This window comes from Branchiostoma lanceolatum, chromosome 1 (genome assembly GCF_035083965.1).
Source record: "Branchiostoma lanceolatum isolate klBraLanc5 chromosome 1, klBraLanc5.hap2, whole genome shotgun sequence".
NCBI classification, from domain to species: Eukaryota; Metazoa; Chordata; class Leptocardii; order Amphioxiformes; family Branchiostomatidae; genus Branchiostoma; species Branchiostoma lanceolatum.
The window spans coordinates 12,533,982-12,559,771 of NC_089722.1; the positions used below are offsets into that span (position 1 = coordinate 12,533,982).

A 25,790-nucleotide genomic window follows, 5' to 3' on the forward strand; every position below is an offset into this window, starting at 1 on the left:
TCCGGTACAAAATGGCGGAAAGTTTGAGTGGCCGTGCGGACAGTTCTTCACTTCTTCCTCGTTTTCTCTTCAATTCATCGTTGTATTGAGCTGTCTTTGTGTTGAAAGATCGTAGGTAAATTCTAGAAGTAAAAAATAGCGGTTTAGAGGGTAGAAAAATGAGTTCCACCGAGGAAATGGCGCGCTGTATTCGCGAGTGGGCAGAGGACGAGATGCAGTTCGTCTCCCAAGGATATCTCAGCAGCGCCACTCTACCACCAACAGCGGAACTGCAGCAGATGTGCAGTGGCTGGAGGATGCTTGAACTATGGAATTTCGTCACGAAGTTCGTTAAGTCGGCAGAAACGGTGAAGAAAGTGAGAGGAAACCTCTTCCTTGATGCCAAGATGGAAAGCAGGGGAGGTTCATACAAAGTGCGATACAAGGGGAAAGAAAAGTATTCAGACGAGGATGCAAGTCTACAAGATCACTATGAGGAGCTACAATCTCAGATAGCGCAGGCAAGGAGGGATGCAGGAACACTGCAGACTGAAATCAACAGGATGGAGAAAGAGATGTCAGAAGCAGAACGGATTCAGACACAGACTTGCACGCAAACGAACGAGCTTCGCCACGGTAAAGCCTTACTTCATGCATACTCTAAACAGTGTGAGGCACAAGACGCTCAGTATAAAGAGTACACCACTCGTGTCCAACAGCTTATCGAACAGTTCCAGAAGGTGTCGAGTCGCCCGGTCAATGACAAGCCTGCATACAGTCGTGAAACAGGAGCTGGGGATGGAGCGGTCGAGTCTGCCTGCACACACGACGTACGTCAGTGTACGAAAGAGCTTCAGGGGTTCCTGTCAGGCATTCTGCAGGGTCAGTTTGGGGCAGACAAAGCCCAGCTGTCGCGGCGCAAAGAACAACTGTGGACTGTCGTAGAGAATGTTACACACGAACATCCTGTAAACCACGTCCTACACTCACTCGGAATCATCGCCGAAGACGCGACGTTCCATCTGAGAGACGTGACGGCAAGAGTGGACGTCAAGAACGAGGTGGAGCGACTCAGCTTCGACCATGTGGGGCCGGGGCAGTTCCGCGATGTTTCGAGCGGCACGAGCACTGTGAAAGGCGTCCAACAGTTACTCCAGGAGGCACAGGTGTCACATTTCCATCAGTTCATCCGGACAGAGCAGAGCCTGAACGCAGTCTGGAAGGAGAGGCAGGCTTTGGATGAAGCCAAGGCGAGACTCGAGAAGATCTTGGCAGGGAAGATGCTCCAAGCTGGAGTCATAGAGCTGACAAAATCCCTCCTGGGTGTAGAGCTGGAGCTCGCAGGAGCTCAAGCCGCCCTGCAGTGCCTACAGGAGTCAGCAGGGGAGCTAGAAACATCTGCCCGCAGAAGAAGTACAGAGAGGAAGGCTCTTGAGGAGAAGCACAGCCAAATTCAGGACTTCCAGATTACAGTAGAACGGAAACAGGACCTGATCAGGGTGCTGACAAAGCAGAACTCGGACTCGAAGCCGCGACTGGTGACGCTCCAGAGGGAGTGGCAGCAGTTCATGCAACGGCAGCTCTGCATCCATGAGTCACAGGTATCAATGCATATATTTGTCAATCAGTTTTAGTTCACAGATACATGTGTTTATGTATACGGTAACATATGCTGAGACATTGGCTTGGAAACCAAAATCACTCCTTTTGACAAATAGTCAACGATCTTGACACTTCTCTAACCCCAATAACAACTTACTAGTATTACAGATGGGACAGTGAAGTAAAAAAGATGAGCACACATAAACTGTCTTGCAAAATTTCCTATCTTTTTACACTCTGAGTCTCCCATCAGATTTGAGATGTCCAGAGGATGTCATCCCCAAAACTAATATTACGTGGCTCATATACATGATATAAAATTTTCCAGGTCCAAGTTAACACCCTGCAGCTGAAGGGGGCTGTGAAACAGGAGGTCGAGTCCCTCCTACCTCTGAAACTCTCCGCCCTGAAGCCGGCCCTGCTGGACCAACCAGGCCTGATGCAGGTCCGAGATCTGTCGCTGTACGCCGTAGACCAGGAGACCGGTGCAGCGGAGGGCGACAGCCTCAGAAAGGTAGCAGAAGATGTCCACTGTAAACCGTTCAAGGCAGCAGAGTGCTTGCTACCACAGGTAAACACACACTTTTCCCCCCAGAGATACGAGATATGAAAATCTGAAGTTCCGCTGCAGTATCATAGAAAGCTGCTAGAGGCCCATTGTCAAACTTGACCTTCATTTTCCCAAATCCCTACCCACACACCAAGTGTCATAAAGATCCAACTACTGCTTCTCAAGTTATGCTGTCCACAAACATACAAACAAACACACCCAACAACAAACGACACCAAAAACATAACCTTCTTGGCAAAGGTAAACATACCAAGTGACAGAAGAGAACTGGCATGTAATTGTAATATCTCCAATAATTTGGCCAGAGCACATCATAAGCAATGCATACTCTTATCAACAAGTGTGTGGAGTGTATGAACATATAGGACTAACACTTCAAATGCACTTTTTTCAGGTTATCCAAATGAAGGTTGACATTGCCGCCATGGCCACCCTGCTGAAGTCACATGATCAGCTGATGGAGGAGCTGCAGGGAGTCAGGCAGGCTGGGGGGCTGCAGAGGGCAGCCGGTAGGTCATGTGATTTATTAGGGTGTTTTGAGCATTTGAAAAATCATGTAACTGTAACAGCAATTAGAGTTTATGATAGATTTTAATTGTTGACAGTACTCGTGAAACAATGTGAATCAGTGCCACAATATATGATGATTATATATATGATGATGATATCATATGATGATGGGCTTCATCTGACTGAGAATGTTATAATAGGTAGAGAAATGTTGCCTCAGTATATGCGCTTTTATCTTACAGTCAAATTTTTGCCTACTTGCAATATTGTAGGTAACAGTAAAGCTATGTCTAGCCCTGTACTCAGAAAATACCTTTCTGATGCCAAAACTTGGTAGAGGGCTATTTTCATTGTGAGTGTATAATGCTTCTGTGTTGTTCAGCCCTGTGTGGAGAGGTAGCGAAGGCTGACAGGTCGATGTTGGAGCGACTTCTGCCGCAGCTGGAGGCCAGAATGGACAAGACCCAGCAGGTCATGGGTCGCGCCCTCAGGGTCAGGGACTTCAAGGACGCATGGTGAGTCTTGGGCTGAAATTAAGTCTTTGAATCTGAGACCCTAACTCTGTTGGATGAGTGCAGAAAATGTGATAGTATGTGTTCATTTTCAATTGTGTGCACAGATGGGACTAGTGAAAATGTTCAGCACTTGGCCCTGTGGGTAGAGCAGGGAGATAAGACACAGCAGCAGGGTTATCTCTCAATGACCCATCTTGGGACAGAAATTTGCTCGTTGGGGTTGGAAATAAATTTCACCCGTCCATCCAAAATTAACAACATGGGCTTTAAGTGGGATAGAAAGAAATGGAAAGCTGGAGACAGCACTGCTCAGCAGTACAGATAAAGCAATTGTACACCACCACTCTGCTCCTTGTACACAAAACACTACCAGCGCACCCCCTGATATGTGTCTGTATGTCCACAGGTGGGACCAGCCAGCCCAGCACCTAGCCCCTTGGTTGGAGCAGGGGGGACAGACGTACAGACAGTGGTGCACAGCCTGGACAGTGGGGGTCGCACATCTACACCAGGCCAGACAACAGTTCCAGTAACACCCCTTCCTCTGCTAGTGGACCCCCCCCCCTGAAGTTGAGGGGGGTGCAAAAGTGGATCTACCTATTACCAGTTCATCCTAGAGCCAGGCAACCTTTACTACACCATCTTCTTTGTTCAGCGTCAACTTGTTTGTTCAGTTCGTTCTGTGTATTTTTGTGTGATGTCATCGCTTCTCTTACTGAGGGGTCGGCTAAATGAATCAGTCCAACTCTCAAATCAGTGCTTCTCTTAGGCAACCAATTTCTGTTGTTTTCGGATTTCACTCATTTCAGCATATATTATCTTACAATTTATAACAAAAACATTAAAAGTTTTGTTGTTACATCTCAGAAATCACTCATTTCAGCATATCTAATGTTACAATCTATAGCAAATACATGGAAAATGTTGTTGATATATGTCGGATTTCACTTATTTCAGCATGTCTAGTCTTGACTAACAACCTGGTAACTATATTCACCTTACAATTTATATCAAAACATGGACAGCCCTCCTTGTTGAATAGTTAAAAATAGCTAGGATCATATTTTGAACCTTTTGTATTTGGGGATTAGAGTATTTCTTGTAAATACGACCTGCTACAATACAACATACTAGTAAACAAAGACTCAATATTAGACAAAACAAACGGAAGCTACAACTCCAGTGTCTGACAGTCTGACAAATATTTTATTTATATCACACATTATTAGATGAGAATATATTTGTTTTCACAGTGTCATTGTGAACAACGTACTGTCTTGATTTACAGAATTTAGCATTACTATTCATTCATTTCAGGAACCAAGTGGCCCATAGTGAAAACATACATGACAACAGCGAGAATATATACATTACATACAACATTTAAGAAAACGAGAAACATAGCAATTTATGAGTACTGGCACCTCCAAAGTTTTTTGAAGACTAGTAGTTATTGTAGTAGAATGAATCAAAGCACAGGCTATATAATGGTGTTTAATAGATGAGTGGGAAAGCCGATATTATTGAATCATACATGAGACGTAATCTATGAATAAATTACAGCAAGTTGATATCACATGTCAGATTTCATTTTGCATGATACAACGGTTACTGTAGATACAGACCTACTGCTATAGAACGCCACAACTTTCAGGGCTCGAAATACTGGGTGCACTTTTATGCACCCAAAAGTTGGAGCTGTGCACTTAAATTTTACTGTGGGTGCACTGGTAGATATTTAGGTAGGGTTATGCACATAAAGCAACTTTTATACACTAGTATACAGCATATTCAGAAAAAAATACAAAAAATTTTGTTGCATTACTTGACTGAAAATTTTGAAGTAAGCTGTAGAATTTTGATTCGTCACATTTTATCAAAGCTCAATACTGTTTGGGCAGGTGTTGCTGACAGTCTACAGTTGTGCAACCCAAATTTTTTCTGTGCACCTAGATATTTTTGTTGGGTGCATTGCTGCACCTATTCCAAAAAGTGAATTTCTTACCCAGCATTTCTGTTTCTGTGTAGATATTGTATGCCCAAATCTGTTCTGACAGAAAGTTAATAGACCTTTCAGGACATTCGCCTGCATCTGCAATCCCAAATTGGATCCATTGTTCTTTTCATGAATAAATGACGAGAATCCTATTATCCAATCATGGAACACTGTCAAGTTCAAGTCAGTCATTTTGACCTTGGGCAGTGACAAGTTGATTCCTTGTTTGCCAGTATACTTTAAATCATGAAATATTCACAGCGGTTTTATGGTCACACTTTTTGCTGAAATCTTTCACTGCAAACTCATCACACTGCAAACATGTGCTATGTCTTGTATTGCATTAACATTACTGCCTTTTATGAACTCGTGATTTTCATCATGCTAAGAAAAGTGATGCTAACTTTAAGGACTTTACACAGTATACAAACACACCAGTGTGGCACTTTGAATTTCGTTGACCCAGAGGTCTAGGGTTCAAGGCCTAGCAACTTGTACTTAGCAGGTTGCATTAATCCTTAAGTCAGAGGACCATTGGTCTGGTGTATGGGTGTGCCTCAAGATTTACCTCTGAACTAAGACACTGTTTCTCTCAAACTGCAGCCTATGAAGGAATTTGTATTCTACATTGGGAGATATCCAATGGTGAACTTGTCTTCCACTCACATGATCAACAGCCAATCAATTAATAGTTCCAGTCGGAAGGACATAACTGATTTTTATCTGCAGTATTTCAAACAGAAACCCCCTGCCTGCGCCATGATAATTACATGCTACATAATGACTGTAGTAATTACTGCAATGCATATGTGTTCCTGCTTGGCAGAATATTAATTACAAAAGTAATTAGTATCTGAGGAACTAATTATCCCTGTGGAGAATCTGCTTTCTTGAATATAAATTTTGTGCTGTCCCAATTATGGCCAATTGAATTCAGTAACTCGCAGCAGAACTTACAGTTTTTGTATCTCATGTTTTGGACATGCTGATAATTACTTACCCATGTTTTGTGTCACCAGTTTAATAATAGGAAGGTACATTGCTCTTATAGAACAGGAAAGACAAGATAGTTGCTTCGATAGGCAGTTGAATGGTCCGCCAGCCTGGGTGTCTTGTATCTCTTTTCCTTTCAGGTGACTCATGAAACAGGGATGAGGATGTTGTAGCTGATGTGGCTGCAGCCCAGCCCAAGGAACACGGCAGTGAAGGCAATGCCACAGTCTAGAATGAGGATGACAGATCAGGGAGACAGCCGGCGATGGGTTCAGGATGCTCTGCCTGCTGTGCTGTCTTGTCCTCTAGTTGCGTCAGAGCACCTGTAGTCACCTTGTCATCTTGCTAAGCAACACCGCCTGCTGCGACGTCGTCGGCAGCGATGTCACCTGGTTGGGCTATCAGTTCACCTACATAGCCAGCTGTCTCCCTGATGTCATCCCAAGCTGGGCTGCAGTGTCAGCCACATCAGCTCCAATGTCTCCATCACTGTCTGATGAGTCGCCTGAAAGAAGAAGAAAAGGAGGCACTATTCTCAAGGTCGGCAAACCGTCTGGATCTGGTCCCTGGGGTTAGGACATCGCGCCTAGCTCTATGTTTTGGAGCATTGGTTCGAATCTCCTCCCTTTTCTTCAGTTGAAAGTGAATAACTTAAGACACAAAATGACAAACTCTCTGAGCTAGAGGTGCACGACCTCATACTTTTGACAGAGTCTCAAGCCCTGGATGTTTTTCCTTTATCGCCTCCTGAAGCTTCAGACTTCAAAGCCTTGGTCCCCCAAAGAACTCCCCATCTTTCTCAATAGGATTTTTTCCAATTGTTGTTCATAGATCTATATGCAATGATCTTGGCCAAAGGAAGAAGCAATAATTTTGAGCCCCCTACCAGTTTTGCATCTGCATCTTCCTTTCAAACTCTGCTCCAGTGGCAAAAGGTCTGCACTCTTTAAGTACTTCAGAAGTTTCGATACTTCCTGTAACAAACTGTTGGCTAACATATTGGTTTCCCTCTGGCCTAATGCTTCAGCGTAACTCAGAAACTGCGAGAATGTGTCTTCCTTCTTGTGTCTTATTTGTTTCCTTAGACCTTGCCTCCACCTGTTTCCAAGTGAAGTGTCCTTGACAGTTAAGTCTGTGGGACAACCTTGTACTGTGACGTTCACATCAGTCATTCTGCCTAAGCTGACATCTGGGGATTGAACATTGATGTTGGGAGGGACATCTGGGGACTAGTCATCACTGCTGTGGGGACGGATATCTGGGGACTGCTCTTTGCTGCTGTGGGGAGGGACATCCGAGGACTGCTTTATATAATATATTGTACATGTGACTGAAAGATTTATGGATGTGTTTGTATTATATTGTTGGTTATTAAGCCATACTAACTTGATTTTATGGATGACTTCCCCTGGATGCCCCAAGGCTAATGAGGTTACACACCTAAAAAAGATAATCAAATTTTGAAATCTATTCTATATCATGATCAACCCAACCCAGCCCAGCATCAATGGATACAAGTCGATATGATGATGCCAGCTCTGCATTGCTCTGAGAGTGCATAATTTCCTTTCTCTCAATTTCTCTCTCATTTTCCATTCCTCCCTCTTTCTCTCTCCCTTCCTCTTCCTCTCTCTCTCTCTCTCTTTAACTGGTATTTCATAATCTCCTTCCAGCTAGTTTATTTTTCTCAAATTATGTATCATGTACAGTATTTTGCTGTTTTGTTTTGACAACATTTGAAGTCGTGATTCTTGTCCCTAAGACGCTCCCTCTCTGGACCATTCTCCTTCCCACACCTGTTAACACACTGTCAGTTGCTCTACTGTTGACCAGAACATTCCTTCCAGGGTTTGCCTCATGACACATGTTTGTGAAGTGATCTGTTATGGGCAAACCACACTTCCAGCAGTGAACTAAGATGTCTGTGGGAAAAACACACGAAACAAAGTGTGAGTACACACTTCCAACATAAGTGTAACTGCTTCATTATACATGTATACTATGGTAACATTACCTTTCTGGGCATAACCTAATGATAAGCTACTGTATACTGATATGATAATTGAAGAATTATGAATTTACAGCTTTCTGATGCATTTCCAACTTTAAAATGACTGTTCCAGCGTTCTTTTAGCCACATTGATCGATACATCATGTTTCATTAGCTACTAATTGAACAAACATACAGACTATATTTTTCCATGAACTACAAAGTTTGAGGCGAAATAGATACACCCCCTTTACGAACATAGATTGTTCCGCCCAGTGATACTACACTTTGTCTGGGTAAGCTGTCTCCATATTTGGGTTGGGGGAAGCCTGACCCCTTACAAGGTCATTGCTCCATATTTGTCCTTGAGCACGTTCACCTCATGTTTACAACCATGTACGACCCTGGGTCGCTGTCTGGCTCCAATTTAGGCCATTTCTTTTCAATCTTTTGGTGTATTCACTGTGCACTAGTTGATAGATGTCATTTAGCAAAATTATCTGAAACATGATATTTTAAAAGGAACCCAGCTAATGTAGCACTATAGATGGTCATGTAAAGAGCATGTTTTCTGTTGAAAAATATATTGTGTGTTTTTCGAGTTTATGATGGTGCATTGTCACAATGTTCACTTTGGATTTTAAACAGCCAAATGTATACCTCAACTACATTTTTACTTCATGTTTTGTGGTGTCATGTATAAGAGTGAATGATTTATTTGTATTGTTAAAGTCTCACATTTTTAATAAAAAAATTGGTTTCAGAAGATTTTGATTCTAGATGCATTAACCATTTTGAACAGAGCAGGTTCCATAATGTGTTGATATTTGATGTTTTTTTGTCCCAAGCTATTTCGTGATTCATGTCCATGGTCCGGGGATTGTCCTTTGTTGCTACAGGGGAGGGAAGACTCTGGCCTCCAAGTGACCCAATGGCATGGAGATGTTGACTACTTTCAGGCATCAAGTGTCCATATGGCTGGATATCCCTAAATATGGTAAGACAACCCTTATATGGCAAGAAACACCTTATATGGAGGGGCAGCCCTGACCTGCTGACCCAGTGGTGCATTCCTTTCCAAAAATTGGGACAGACCATTCCATGGTGGGGTGGGGAAGGAAACATGATAAGGATCGATCTTGTTGGCTCTCATCTAACATTTACAGTGCTCTCCAAGCAGAGGTTCGGCTTGTTTTGACGTCTTTTTAGGTAGTTTTCTTGTCCGCCGGCCATAAAGAAAACGGGACAAAATAGAAAGCCCGACAAAAACGTGAAAAAAAAGCTTTGAGAGTAGTCTAACAGTACAATGTCGGTTTGGTGTTGTAATCATGTAAATATCTTAATGGGCCGCCTCAGAAATCAGATTGTCAAATTGAATGATTGTCTATTCGGTTCTGAAGATAAATGAATTTTGGAAGTTACCAAGAAAGGAAAAAGTATTACTTTATATAACGGTTCTGTTACATAATTATAATATAGATGCCATCTAACCTAAAAGACATTAATCTTACTGAATACACAATCATTCAATAGAACAGACTTTTTTATCTCAATTTGACCCTAATTACATATCAATGAATAATAATGCATGTAATTGGCATTTAGATATCGAAGTACTGTATATGCAGAAATGTCCGCGGTGGTTTTATATCACGGTTTTCGCTGGGAACTGTTTACCGCAAACTTAAAACCACCACAAATTGTTCCAAACGTGCATGTGTCCTTGTTGGCCTTGGATGATTTTTTTTTTTAATTCCCAGATATTGATTCAATGCTTAAGGCTAGATTAGTAGATAAGCTTGCAGACTTCTTTTATGTCCAATGCCATGCATTTTTGTCAGACACTAGGAAAACACCCTGTGTGCTGGGAAAAATCATTAATGATGAATGTGGTTAATGGCAGTAAGATTCTTTTTACCCTTAAAAAGTTAAAGGCCATGGCATAATAATAATTAGGGTTACAAATGGTGCTGTATCAGAACTGTGGGCAGGTGCTAATTCATTTTCTTATCTCTCGTTATGAAATAATGATTTATTGTAAAACATGTTTAATATTTGGGGTGAACTCTCACTGCGAAGTCATCACACAGTGAACACTGTTGTCTTGCATTTACTGCATTACTAAGGCTATTTCAACCGCGAACTTGAAACCGTGCAAATCCCTCCTAATGCGAAATCAAGTCTCGCAAACTTAGATTCATTCAAAATATGTTGTGTGTTTGTTTGTTTGTTTGTTCGTTTAGACCCTTGTATCGCCTAGTGGCACATAGGTCAGCAAGTTTCCTTGCTGTTTTTGTTGCAGGATATATTTTAACGTGCTTGAGGCACCTTCTCAAACACTGGTCCCCCATTTTACGTCCCTTCCGAAAGACAGGTGCTGCCCCAACCAAGATGTCCCCAACCCAGGATTGAACCAGGGTTTCCCAGTTGTTAGAATAAATGGGACCAGGATCTCAACTGTGAGGCTGCTACCAATCAAGCTGTTAATTAGTACCCCTGCCCTCCTCTCAGTGTCGTTATTGGATTGTCCCCGAAGCATAAGCAACCATAACCGTTATTGATTTTATTTTCTTTCCCAGGGGTTTTCCGAGATAACAGATGCGAGACCTAGTTACATTTTGTCACTATTGATCCAAGTCTAAATCTACCACAAATGTACGATGTAGTGGTTTAAGCGACCCAGCTTCTAGACAAGAAGGTTGAGGGTTCTAATAAAGGCTACTCCACTTGGATGTCACTAATATGGGTTGCAGTCCTACTGAGATGGGACTTTGCATTAAGCGGTGGTTTGCTACATTGATAATTACACTTGTCCAAAAGAGCAAGGAAATTTCCTGGTACATTGAACCTGTATAATGTATACTGTAAGTCTTCACATTTTTGCACTGGTTTTATTTTTGAGGTGACCTTTCCACTGCTAATTCATGATGCCACAAATAGGCATTTCCAATTTATTACTGTTGGATTGTTTCAACTGAAACTTAAAATGCTGTGAAAGCTTCCTTCCCTTCTACCATGAAATTAGTACCCCATAAAAATAACAGAATTTACAGTAAATGTGTAGCAAACAGTGTGCCAGTTCTTGTGATGACCTGAGGAAGATAAAGTTCCCAGGGAAATTTGATGTGTTTGCATTCCCTTTTTGTCTCCCCATCAGAGCTAAGGGCCTTTTGTGCTCGTCTCCAGTCCAGGGGTGATTACTGAACTGTCCCTGGCTGTAGTTGTCAGCAAGGGTCATCGACCCCACTCTCTTGGAATATCCTGACATGTAAATACAACCTAGCACCACATTGGCTTCCATTGATGCTGAAATTTCTTTCACTGTCACTTTCAATTTTATACCATTTTCTGATGTCCTTTGTTACTTTACTAACTATTTTGTATGGTAAAATCTCATGGTGGTAAGGTAATATTAAACTCTGCAATCTTTATAGCTCTGTTGCCTTTTTATTTTGCAATGATCAATCAAGGAGCTTTCAACAGTAAAGGTCCTTGTAATGATTAGGATGAACAACATTGAGGTAAATATTCTTCTTCTTGGTTCTCCTGTTGTAAATATATAATATAGCTGACAGATAACAGGTGTCCCCTTTTCCCAGAAATATTAGGAGTATACAAAGAATACTGAATATTTTGGGATGTTTAATATGTGAGATTGAGGTCATGACTGTCAAACCACAGGGTTTTTTCCAGGAAAGTCAGCGGGGAGCGATCATGTGCAGTCGACCATAGTTAATTTGTCTTCTGTATTAGAACACGGTGAGCTATTCCAAGAAAATTCATCTGGGAATACTGTAATTCATGTTTCTTTCACTTTAACTTTATGTTCACTGTTTTCACGGTCACCTCTATCATCACCGTGAAAAAACCTGTTGTAATTATCTATGATTCCTTCACACAATCATCCCTTCTGTAAACCTCTTGCTGCAACCGTGAAGTTAAAGTTCAGTGGAAATGTCCATTTTCCTTCCTAGTGAATTACAGTAGTAGGGGCACTTTGAAAAGATGAACCCATAACACTATCCTTAAAGGTACATTTTGCAGAATTTTGGCACCAAACCTGGAAGTATTCTGAAATTTAGAACCTCCATTCAGATTGACATTCGCAACTCATTTTCAACATAGATCTATTCACATCATTTTTTTTATACATTTCAGGCGATGGTAAACAATGTGAACGCAAGCAGCAAGAAGTCCCCTACTTTTCGGTAGCCTACCGGAAACTCCCCAGCGGACAAAAATGACTGACAACTTGAGCAGCAGTGGGAAGTCACAGTGCATATTTCCAGACGTTCCCATGACACAACAAAGTCATATTGATATGCTGCGAGTATCACTGTACAGTTAATAAGGTAGACCCAAATTATGGTGTTACACACAGTCCAAAAATTACCTAAAACATCATCGTTGTTTTAATATGTTTTGATTGGTCAGATTATACAATACGTACTTTAAGCCTCCCATCTTCTTCAGCTGATTTGCAAAGCCTAATTTTCTCTTAATATGAATACTAAATATTGAATTAAACAACCCAGCACTTACTGTCAGTTGAATAATTTAGGAACTAGTTATGCAGTAGTTTCCCCCAATCGTGGTAAAAATGTAAATAGCTGCAGTAGCTGTTGAAATTATGTCATGTTTATTTCATTTAATTGCTCTCTAAATGCCACTTATTTCTATTCTTGTTCTGTTTTTCTTGCATGTTTTAAATGTGCATCCAGACACACATTCAGTGACTTGCACCTACATTGTACATGTAGCTGCAGTGGGAAGTAGAACCAGTCAGTACTGCCCTGAGGAAGGTAGCAGAAGGACTACTGAAACATTGACAGGTGAATTTTATGTCTTATTTTTGTGCAGAGAGCTTTGTGGACCATTTTACCTCTAATTTCAAAATGGAGAAGTTTATCTTTAGTATTTCTGTGAGTCAGTTTGCTTTGGGTGCATTTTGGGTCAATTTGAATAGAAAGACAAATCAATTTTTTATTCATCATTTGTCACTAAAAGAAACTTTTTCAAGGTAAAATGTAACATAATCCTTACCAAAACAAGAAAATTGATGTAGAATAACTTTTAGGACCATGAGGGTTACCCGGTAGGATTGTAATGGCCTATTACAATCATGTATTAAAGCACCCTACCACATAATGATAACTGTGATAGTGGTTTATTCTATAGGGAATATTACATCAGAATTAATTTTCAAAAAACTGCACTGTTTATGATATAAACTACCCAAAGAAAATCTCTTATAATGATCAATAGATAACATTGAGCAGTTTTGGTTTGATTGATATCAAAATAGATGCTGAGGTTCTAAGAAATAATGTTTAGCCATGTCTTTATTGTACCTAATGTTTGGCCTGTTTTTTGTTCAGATGCCAAATCAAAAATTAATGAGATCATCTCTGCCTACAGAAAGAGATTGTTTTTTACCAAGGACTATTATCATATTCACAATCTCTACCCTTGAGCCCTCACCTTTTAGTTGTTTCCATCACTAAAATAAACGCGATATTTTGGACGACATCCTCTGAAGACCGCAAATGGGATAAGAATAGGAGAAAAACAAGCTTGTTTTGTGATCAATTATTCCGTGACTTATGGCCAATGGTCCAACAATTTTATATTCTATAGTTTTCTGTTTTTCTTAACATCAACATCAAACAATATCAAAAGTATTCTTAAGGATATTAAAATGGTTTTATGGCCATGCAGCTGTTATTCTGGCCTAGTAATGGGACTTCGCCATTTTGATAATTGTTTAGAACCATACTAGTTGTTAGATTCTATCCATTGCACAAAACACACGATCATCTAACACTTGATTGATAAACTCAGCTCTTTTGATAGCGTTTTAACTTTTTCTACAGTTCTACAGAGATTCCAACTTCCTGTCTTATCATAGATGAGATGAACTTAACAAATAAAGTAAGTCACACACCGTTAAGTCACTTTCAGTCAGAATTTAATGGGTCTTAAAAAAATCCAACTTTTTAACAAATAAATCACTTCTTAGTAGATGTTTCAGACAGCATTCCCCATCTTCCATGGTGTTAAATAAATGTCACTGATGTAACGACATTAGAAGCTCCAATGGATAACTTAGGAGCTTAGATTCTTCTGTCTGGTGGCACGGTGGAGTCCCTCATACTGGACGGCTCAGGTTCCTCCAGATGTTTAAGTGGAGTTGTTGATCAGTTCGTAGATCTCCTCCCTGACTACGCCTTCAAACCAGCGTAACCCTCTGTCCAAAATGTCTGTTCTCTCTAGCCTGATGTTGTTTCTGATGGTATATGGCCGAGGAGTATTATCCTTGCTTTGCAAGGCTGTTTGGTTCCAGAGATAAACTGCACAGCGCTCCTTCTCCTTGGGTGAAGCAACTTCTGCCTGAAGATGGAATTAGGCTTGAAGCTGGTGGTGATGTTAAAGCCCAAGGAGATTCTCTTTGACATTTTCTTTGACGTAAAGGATGGTGACATTCCTTCTGTCAGGTGGTTTATTCTTCTTGGTTTCTTGGACTCATCTGGTGGTTTTTGTCCAAGGTCGTTTTTTGTTTCTCAGACATTTTTGGACAGTGGGACTGTTAGCCGGAATGGGTCAGGGTTTGTAGAACAGTGTCGGGCTCTGCCGTCCAACGTGTGACAGTCTTTCTCTGTGACGATCTTGGAGTCCAGGAAGGGCAGTGAGTTGTTCTTGCCTGCTGGGTGAACTTGATGGTTTTGTCCACTTGTTATACTTCAATTTTACGATTTCGGAGCATTTTTAGACCAAAATGTGTATTCTGGAAGAGTCCATTCCTGCATGGAGGGACCTTTTTTTAAATTTAGTTTTTGACTTGGGTTATATTGCAAAAGCATTTTTTGAGTAGAAGTGTTTTAGTACTGGTCTATTTAACATGGGGATGGCACTGGAAGAGCACGGGGGACAATTTTTAAAAATTAGATTTTGTACTTGGGTGATTGTGCAAAAGTCTATTTTTTGAGCGGAAGTGCCTTTTGCCTCATACATTTTACATGTGGGTGACACTGGAAGAGTTCATTTTCAAATGGGGAGGTGATTTTTTTAATACAATTTTGGAATGGGGTGATTGTATTGTAGTCCATTTTTTGCGTTGACGTGTGGTTGAACTTGTCAATCTTACCTGAAGGTGCCGCCGTAGGTGTGAGTCCTTTCACCCACGAGGGTGACTTTTTTAAATTCAATTTTGGAACAGTCCATTCTTGCATGGGGAGGGAGATGGGTGAAATATGCTGTATTTGCTCTCAAATGTTGCCTGTCTAGTTTCATTTATTTGTTAACAAATATTGATCTCTGGGTGTTTAACCTTCATCTTGTGTTTAACTATTCTGATAACGGCACAAGAATGTTGAGGTCGGCCTGAGGTCTGCTAACATTTGCTACAGGTTTAAAGGAAGCCAAAAGGTATGGTCGGGAATCCTACTATGCTATGCTAAATATACCAAAAAGTATAGTCTCCATCGAAATTACATTAGTCCGTCATAATTCACCGCTATATCATTAATTTAAAAATCGCGGCATACACCGCCGCCCGGTGACCTCGGTTGACCTCTATTGCCTCGTGACCCCGCGTGACGACCGCGTGACGTCACAGGTCTGAGCGTCCCACGTGACCACCACCAACAACAACACTTGCTAGCTGCCCGCGTGCCTCACAAGCATTGCTGTCCGAACTCTGAAGACTAATAGATCATGGAGATTGAAGAGAATCCAGTTGAAAATGAAAACTTTGACAACTTTGATATCCGCCCTCCCACTGAATGCAAGACCTGTGACGTCACACGGTCGTCATGCGGGGTCACGAGGCAGTAGAGGTCAACCGAGGTCACCAGGCGGCGGCGTATGCCGCGATTTTCAAATTAATAATATAGCGGTGAATTATGACGGACTAATGTAATTTCGATGGAGACTATACTTTTTGGTATATCTAGCATAGCATAGTAGGATTCCCGACCATACCTTTTGGCTTCCTTTAAAACTCAATACATGATGTTAAACTATTGGTTTTAAGACTCCAAGACACCATGGCAACTCAGCAACCGATTTTTGTCCCCCTCTCTCTATCTTTCTGTTGGTTAACCTCATTCCACTTTTCATCATATTTTTGACAATACCACAGCAGATTTTTTAAAAAGTCCTCAACAGACAAGAAATCAGTTAGCTTTTTGTTCTCCCTGTACTTTTGTATAAATTCGTCCCCATTTCCTATTTTGTCAAGGGCATTCTGATCCAACAGTTCTGATATTTGATCAATTTTCTTACTGACCTCTTCATAAGTGACCCCACTATATCCATCTCCAGAAAGACAGAATTTTAAAGGCTCTCCATTTGACTGATAAACAGTGATTGTTATTTTTATGTTGAAATATAAATTTGTAGGTTTAACTTTGGTCTTTCTTTTGCCTTGATTAACAACCTGGTCGCTATGATGATAATTGTTTTGAGTTATCTCCACTCGTATAAATTGATAAATTTCTCCTGTTTCTGATTTCAAGTACAAAGCGTTTGCTTCCCCAGCGTTAATGGTCCAATCCTTTTTATTCTGTAATGATTTAAAAATTTCATTGCCCTTACTTTCTAGTAAAAAAACACTCTCTGTTGTGTTTTTTTCCAGAGGATCAAAATATTCAATACAAGTGTCTGCCATTTTAAATTTAAGTTTTATATGGAATTTCTTACCAAGTCCATTTCTAATTTGCCTTTCTTCTTCTTCTTCAAGTATTATAAAAGGCTGCATATGGCAGCCAGCATCTACATGTACAGTGCCATATTCAGGACTTTCGAGACTTTTAAATGGAATAGATACAGCCAAGTGTTTGAGTTTTTCACAGTAGCTTAAGCTGGCTGATTTTAAACCAATGAATTTAAAAACTTCATGTAATTCTTTAGCAATCCTATTACAGTCATAGCCATATTTTCTTGATTTAGATTTTAGAACAGGCCCTGTGAAGCTGTCTTGTACTATATTAGTATTCAATAATTTCACTATTTCAGTCGCCACTTCTTTTATATTTTCAGATGCATATCGTCGAGCTGTAAAGATGAAAAAAAGTTATGTTAAATTTACTTACACAGAACGGAGAAAGTACATAACAAATTATGTTATGAAATTTACATTTAACATATTTTACCGTCTGGTCCTCGGATTTGACAAATGCACCAGTTTTTCAGAGTCTATTCACTTAACATCCGACTGAATACCTACAAATTGTAATGTTAGTTTGATACAGTGATTATTACTGTACAACAATTAACATACGTTGTACATGCACCAGACTAATTTCTACAATGTTAGTCTTGTTTTAAAAAAAATTATATCACCCTCCTTAAACTTAAAGCTAATGGCAAACAGAAAGGCGATATCCACCAAATTATACCCAATAGTAAAAAAAAATTATTTCTGAAAAGATAATCCATCATTCGCTTTCTTCACAGTGTAAATTGGGAGTGTACCTAACTTTTGAGTTATCCCACAGTAGGCTCTCATGAATTGCTGTTTAACTCACCCATAAATATTCCATGACGTTCTTGGTCCGTCAGAAATTCCATATTTTTTACTTTCTTTCTAAAATTTTGTCTTTGTTCATCTGTTATCCAGCAGTATTGGTCACCTTGAGACAAATGAAAACATTTGTTATATTAGCTCAGTGCCAGACATGTGATTTGTCAAACATTTGCTTTTGGGTGGGCAAAAACTTCCTACTGGAAAAATCAAAATGTTTATGAATATGAGCACAAAAAATCACTTTCTTGCCAGTGTTAAACATCCAATTGTATTATTAGATTTCAGCATTAGCAAATATTGACATAATGCAAATGAAACTGTTACAAGGTCTTTGTTTTTTTTTCAATTTGCCATTATGTTAGACTTTCTCCCATAATTATAACATTGTTTTGTATAGAATTTGCATAGAAACTGCCTCAGTGGTATCATTTGACAAACAGTATTTTCATAATCTCATTATGATATTATCAGAGTTGCTTCAAGAAAACATTTTCAAAATTTTCTAAAACTCACCATTTTCTGCTGGAACAAGAGCTTGAGTTTCGATGTCGTTAGAGCCAGGAGCGCTGTGCAGTATAGCTACAGGAAAAGGATTTACCATGGTGAAGGCACATATTATCATACTGAATTAGCTTTTTTAGACTGTTGAATTATCATGTCATAATATCCATACAAACATACATAATTTGAAGTTATTGGACAGTCTGCTGCAGCTATGTAGGGAAAACATGATAGGGCTCACGATGAATGAAAATACAAACTGGGTTTTTATCTCTCCCTTGAAACATTTTTTTTTGTGTCAGGGTTTTGAGTCATATGTGCAATATCTTTGAATTCAAATGCAACTTTAATAAGTCAAGTATTTCAGTCAAAAGTGAAAGTGTTTACATCACCATCAGGCTCATTTTCCGTGCACAGCAGGGTAATTTGCATTGCCATTAAGAAGACCAAGTTTTACTTTGTACTTTGTACCGACATGCAACTAATTGCATTCAACATAGCGCCATCAAAGTGACAAATTGCTATTGTCTTGACAGATAGCAAGACAAACATGGACTCTGAGCCCAGGAGATCAGTACCAGTCTGGGTTTCACACTGGTCAAATTCAATGACCAGTTTCTGACCAATCTCACCTGTATGTGCCTAGTTAGGTTGTTAGTCGGGTTGTTAACTATAGATTTAACCAGAACAGTACTGAAGGATGGAGGAACCCTGCTGGGGTACAAAGGCAATGTCCCGGTCACAGGCAAAAAGGTGCCAAAAGATAATTGCGCAACAGGTGCTATTTCACTGTATTTGCAAGCTTTCTCCTTCCATAATCAAAACTCTTCACAGCTTTTGGGTCCATTTTGATATAATATTACATGTGAACAACAGTACTTCAGGTAATTTGTATCAACAAGGAGGATCATAAAGGTTTTATAATATACAAATGTACATTATGGAGAAAGAACTTTCATTTTCAACTGGCAGCCATTTTACACCATTCTGCAAACAAGGAGTTAAGATCCCTTGTGAAGATCTGCAATTTTGACTGAAATGCCTGACTATTTGCAGGCACATCGTATAACCAGATGAAGCATGAGTACATTACACGCTGATATTCTAAGTCCAATGCAACTTGTATGGAGTTTTACTGTGTTTATAAGAAAAAGTCAGGGAGCAGAAATTATCACCTACCTTCGGTGTTCATGGTTCTCTTGGAACAAAGTTCAACCTTCAAGCTAAGTACCATGTGATGTTTACGCCACGCCTTCTTGTCAACGTTGGCCAATGAAAAGTTGTTAACAATGATCATACATTTGTACAACCAAAGTTTTAATTGTGAAAGGTGTTGCCGGCAATCTCTAATTATGTGATACAACAATTATGCAGTTGAAAAAGACTTTAAAGAAAACCTTTTTGTAGAAAAGATCTGAGACAACAAGTAACATGGTGACGTCTTTTGTTTGTTTTGTATCATATGACTTGTAAACCACCTGTTTCAACTTTGACATTACCATATATCAACTGAGGCCCTCTCCTAGCATGTCCTGAAACAACTAAATATTCTTGTGACTGTCGTGGTCATCGGAATAACAAGAAGACAACAGTAGACAGCCAGAATAAAAGAATAACAAGCTGAGCAATATATATGTATTGAGGGAGGCGAGGGTGAAGGCCATGGAAAAACGTTTTTGTGCCGTGATTGTACTATACGTTATTTCACTTGTGTGTAGTCCTTAGACTTAGAGATGCTTTAATTTTGATTTCAGACCCCTCGAAGCTTCCTTTTAAACTGCAGTTGGTTACGAAAAAAAAAGCGTGAAACCAAACACACTATGGTAAGAAAAGAAATATCTTATGTACCACAGAAGGCAAAAAACAACAACTAGACTATTGTGAGGGAATGCAGAATATTTCTCTCCTATCTTTTCTAAAAAAAATAATCAGAACATCAGAAAAGAATATGTACATGTTGGTGAAGATAACAATGACGATAAAGCATAGCAGTTTGACACAAAGCTTCGAGAGGGTCTAAATTTAATTGATCTCTTCCTTTACTAACTAGCTAACAACAAAAATTTATGAAAACATTTTTGAGTTATAGTCTCCCTGATTTTGACACAGTTTCTATTTGATTTATTGTCTAAATATTGAGTTTACCTTTACAACCTCAAGGCCACTTTTGAAGAAATTAATCAAACAAGTCTGCACCAAATGTTAGTTGAATTTTCAAAATGTACTGGGAGTTGATGCACATGATATAGAATTTCAGGATCAATCTAATCAGTTCTGATATTTTTTCTGGTTAAATTTTTCAAGTATGGTGCTTATCATTTTAAAACACAGTTCCCTGTAAAGTGAAAATAATTACCTTCAGAATATCCCCCTAGAAATTTATAGGTCGACCCAGACATAACGTCAGATCGACTTATAACTTAACTCAAAACAAAAGACACAGTTCTGAGGGCAACAACACTATTTGGCAGTGCTCAAGTGAATTTCAGAAGACAATGCGCAGATGTAAAATTGCAAAAGTCACAATCATTAATATAGATGGGTTTCCAACTGTTACAGCCAATATCTCTTCAAACGAGTCGACGGGGAACCAAAGTGGTTTTGATTTTACAGCGCTCTTGGCGGCAGTGTTACGCACCCAATAACAGTGAAGGGCAGTCAAGGACGTGATCTGAAAGGTGTTTTTGCACATTATCCGTTTCCTATCACTAAGCACCTTGGGCCATATGATGTTGATTTTGTGGATAGCCTCCCCTCAAACATCAATATTTTAGCTTTCATACATGTTCCACAGTGCTTGATTCCCAGTATAAACAATTTGCTATTTCAAGTCAACCCTTGCCCTCGTGAATGTAACGTCCATTTCCATTTATCTGCCAGGTTAGAAATACATAAATCTGCCACTTTGAAAAACAGTGTGTTTGAGAAATCTCTAGTGCACCACCCCCAGGTATGCACAGCATACTCGGGACATTGAATTGAAGATCTCTTTAGACACATTTTTCAAGGTGGTGGATATGCATGTATGTGATCTGGCAGAATTTTATGTTACATAAGACAGAATTACAGAACTGATTTTGTGTTGCCCGAGCCATTCCCCACTGCTGAGTACCCTTTACCTGTCTGAGGTAAATGGTTTATATCAGAGCAGTTGATCTGTAGGGACTGCCTGTCTGTGACAGATGTATCTCACATTCAGTATCTAACCTTTATTTCAACTTTCTCCAATGTTAAAAAGGATTAGAGTTAGTGTGTGATGCATGTTATCATTCATAAATAAATGCATGTCTAGTTTCAAAAATTGTTGTGTCTTACCAAGGAAAACACTGAAAAGTTAACTTACTAGATGATTGTTTCATGTGTTTCAGTGAGCTTTTAATGATTTGTGGAAAGTGAGATGTTTCATTCATTTTTAACCCCATCAAAAATGGAGGTTACGTTTTCGGGAGTGTTTGTGTGTAACGTTGTGTCTGTGTGTCTGTCTGTCAACATGATAACTCAAGAAGACCTGGATGTTTATAAAAATAAATAAATGTTCTTGATATTTGGTATGTGTGGGAGACTTCAATAGGATCAGAGTAAAGGCCCCATTGTGGGTAATGTTTAGGAATATTATCATAGACTGAGTAATGAAAATGAAGTCATTGCAGCTTCAGGTTTCATCCTTTGATGTGTCATATTGTACACAGATATCCTTGGACATTTCAATTGAAAACATTGACCCTTGAATTTCTTTAACTATCAGATGCCTAAGGAAAGAAATTGTTACTGTGACTGTCACTATAAGAGAAAATCAGTATTTTACTCTTGCTCTATAATGTTATACACAGACATTACCATAGCATTCTGATGACTGACGTCTGACCGTTTACAAACTTGTACAGGTGCCTTTAGTTAGTTTTCATTGAATATTTCTGGTTGCTCTTTCAAAGCATTCAAATATCATGCATTTTATGTTGGGAAGCTGTTGTGACATGACAAGGAAAAACACAGAAAAGATTCTTGTTTTATGTGTTCCAGTCAGCTTTTGATGATTTGTGGAAAGTCAAATTTTCTGTTTGTTTGAAATATTACCATAGGCTGAGAAATGAAAATGAAGTCATTGTAGCTTCAGGTTTCATCCTTTGATGAGTCATATCCCTGGGGCATTTAAATCTTTGCCAACGTTGTTCCAAGATTTGTTCCATTTTTCTTAGAACTATCGCAGAGAGGAACTCATCGTCACCAAGTATACAGTAGGTCATCCTCCCAGATAGCTTTATACAAAGCTTCCAGGAGTTAGATGTGCAAAGGTTAGGTGTGACAGGCTGCCATGTGCCTGTGAAGCTGGTGAGTGGCTAAACAGATACAGATACAATCATCAGATCATTGTTAGTGAAAATGTGACCCCTTTGGTATAAATGAAAAGTAGTTTATTGATAACAGATAACATCAAACAGTTGATGTGAAACAAGAACAGTTTTCCCTCATCCCCACCCCACCTAAAACACCCACCTTCACATGTGGCTTTGTCCCTGTCTGGATGCCTTTCATGTACAACTAGTGCGTCATTTATCCTCACGACATGGTTCAAACATCAAGCCCGGAAGAATCAATAGATGTGAAAATAAACAAGAAACAAAGACAAAATAGGACAGAAAACAAGTCCCAAGATTAAGGTCAGTCCAGCGAAGATCAATGTAATGTGAGAAATTGAAAGAAACGGACTAGAATTTTATGGCTGTCCTTATATGTGCAGACACAGTATGATTTGTCATCGCAACTTCAACCCCAATTCCGGATAATGTAATTTGTATTAGGTAACAAATCCCAATATTGGCCTTGATTCAAAAACCCCAAGTCTCTCCCACCTTTGGGTACCTGGAAAAACAGTAGGAATTGGTCCAAATAGGCTGAATGATTTACCAGAGGAGTTTAGCCAGCCAAGATTTGGTTACAAATGTTTGACATTATAGTCAGCTAACTTCTCTGGCAAATTATTCAACCTATTTGGCCTTAATTTTTGGCGCACCATGGAGACCATGAAAAAATGGAAGCTTCAATTTGTACCAATATTGATTGATGAAAAAAGGTGCCGCCATCAAATAAAAGAAACATTTGGCTGAAAGCTAACAGAAAAGACATCAAAATGATTTAATTGTTCTAGCACGTGGCAAAATCACTAAATGAACTAAGGCAGTACAGTGCATTTAACTACAAAATTCAGACTACAGGTGCAATAGTTATAATGCCATACTGAAGTTGTTCATATCATTAAGACTCTTCTAGTGACTTAGTGGCACATAAGACAGCATGTTTCCTTGCTGTTTCAGCATTGGAACAAAGAGCTCAACTGTGAGGCTACAACCAGTTGAACTTAGAATCTATAGGGACAGCCCTACACTGAAGTTGTTCTGCAGTGATGTTTTACTATAGAGACTTGACACCAGATGAAGTTCTTCTAGTTGGCATCAAGCCCATGCATGCAGTCATGTCCAACAAGCACAGTCCTGTATGTTGTAGGAGTGGGTAAAGGTAATTCTATGGGCATCAGTCTATGTGGGTGGCACCAGCTATATTTATGGTACTCTTGGCTCAGGTGACAAATTTAGGATTTCAGGGGTCTTTTCTTCTCAGGACCATGACATAGCTCATGGCTTCAAGACAAACCACACACACAGACAGGCACATGCACACATATACACACACAGCCACACATAATACACACAGAGACGTGCATACATGCGTTCACATAGGTGCCTTGCTAACAGGTGTCCTTTATCAGTATTCTTTTGTAGTTTATGTGCCAGTTTTCAGAGGAGGTGAAAAAAGTGCATAATACGTAAAGCATATAAGAACATCAATATGAATTCTATGTTCAGATTGTAGTGTGGGCTCGAGAGATGTTCAGTAGGTATTGAAATAGTCTGGTTGTTATATGATTCACTAGTGGATTTACATGTATACTACAAAGATTAGCTGTACTTAAAAAAACATGGTACTCATGCACATGATGTCCTTGAAATGATTTTTCAAATGGAAATTGACCAGTGTTTTGCCATGTACCAGAAAATTTCAGTCGAGGTCATTGTGATGTTCTTCAAAGTCAGGAAGTCTCAGTGGTCTTATTTTATGCCGATCTTATCGGATTTGATGTAAGCCATGGTCGTGTAATGTGATGTTGAGGTCAGTCGCCCCTCAGTCAGCTGTTGCCAAATTCCACAGGCGACCTTCAGGCTTGACCTTGTTGTTGACACCAGAAAAACAATTCCTAGTGTAATCTGGTCCGAGAATTATGAATAACTGGTATGTTCCTATAATAACACTGACGCTAGGGATATCAAATCGCACAACTAGTATAATGATACATTTTTCCTTTCAAAAAACACAACTTTTGTTGGAGACTAAGAGAAGCCTAAATTCTAAGCTAGAAGATGATTTGTTAAATCTACTGACAAGTGATATGCTCTCAGTTCATTACCAGTCATTTGACCATGTCATCCAGGTCAGCATTGGTTTGAGAGTTGATGTCTATTTGAAAAGAAATTATGTAAAATCTTATAAGCTTACCCTTCTTCTTAAAACTGCAAATAAAGCTACAATCACATATCTAAAAAATCTCTATAAGCTACCTTTTTTACTCTTACAACATCAATTTGAGATCTCCAGCAGATGTCAACCATAAAACAGGTTCTGTCTGGCCATCCATCTGCCCGGAAACAGATAAACAGGAATAGAACCTGATCCTGGCTATTAATTCCAGAATCCTGTACTGCCTGCTATAACATTGAGCTATGAAACAACCAGGCATCTCTGTTTCATAAACTAACATCACAGAAGAGGCCGCTCTAAAACAACTCCAGGCTTTGTAAATTTACTGTGTGAAATCTTACCCTTTATAGAAGAACTTGCACCTTGGTTGCAAGTTGATCTAATCTCCAAGTAGATAGGGTCAGTCCAACATCTGCTTGGAGATTAGGCTAAATCTTGTTCCTCTGCCAGTATTCAAGAATTTGCCATCATGTTAGTTTTGCATTTTCCTGTAATACACCAAGGAATGAAATAGATGTACATGTACTCATAAGTAGCCTGTGTTTACAAAAGCTTTCTGGTGGAGGTTTAGGGGGCGATTACAGTCAGGCCAACTGCTAGGAGTGCGATTTAGACGTCAGGCTATACAGTACTCATATCATAAGGATCTTGTACTGACCAAGGAACAAGAGATTCTAAAACAGTATTGGTCAGTTCAAATCTGTAAAATCACTCCCAATATTTCAAGGACTGCATTTCAACTTGTAACTGGATGTGCCATTTATTTATTTATTTACTTATTTGTTTATCAATCTTTAGGGTGGTTAATAAAGATGAATCTCATGACATTTGAATGAGAATGCTTCCCAGCATATTCTAGTGTCTTTATTTCTATCATGGCATGTAACATACTCCACTACTGCTATCATAATTCTGCCAGGTCATATACATCCACCACCCTGAACAAATGCATCTTAAGAGATCTCCAATGCAACGTCCCCTTGTGTAATGCACTCCTGCATACCTCTAAACTGTGCATACCTGGGGGTTCCTGCACTAGAGATCCCTCAAATATGCTGTTTTTCAGAATGGTGAAT

At 39.5% G+C, this 25,790-nt stretch overlaps 1 protein-coding gene and 2 long non-coding RNA genes across 3 annotated transcripts in view; 2 read left to right on the forward strand and 1 right to left on the reverse strand.

Annotated features, from left to right (window-relative positions):
* Window positions 1–4: 4 nt before the first annotated feature.
* Window positions 5–4,748, forward strand: LOC136435225 (HAUS augmin-like complex subunit 5). Its single transcript, XM_066428528.1, has 5 exons — window positions 5–1,580; window positions 1,910–2,152; window positions 2,547–2,661; window positions 3,045–3,177; window positions 3,584–4,748. The coding sequence occupies exons 1-5, from the start codon at window positions 159–161 to the stop codon at window positions 3,708–3,710; spliced, it is 2,040 nt and encodes a 679-aa protein (XP_066284625.1). The 5' UTR covers window positions 5–158; the 3' UTR covers window positions 3,711–4,748.
* A 7,865-nt stretch (window positions 4,749–12,613) lies between these two features.
* Window positions 12,614–25,790, forward strand: part of LOC136435255 (uncharacterized) — a 35,627-nt gene continuing 22,450 nt past the window's right edge. The window contains exon 1 of the long non-coding RNA XR_010755821.1: window positions 12,614–12,988. This is a non-coding gene — a long non-coding RNA (uncharacterized lncRNA). The remainder of the gene's footprint in view (window positions 12,989–25,790) is intronic.
* On the reverse strand, window positions 14,108–18,314 carry LOC136435248 (uncharacterized). The gene is made up of 3 exons (XR_010755820.1): window positions 18,196–18,314; window positions 17,684–17,788; window positions 14,108–17,210 (listed from the first exon to the last, which is right to left on the reverse strand). It is a non-coding gene; the product is annotated as an uncharacterized lncRNA (long non-coding RNA).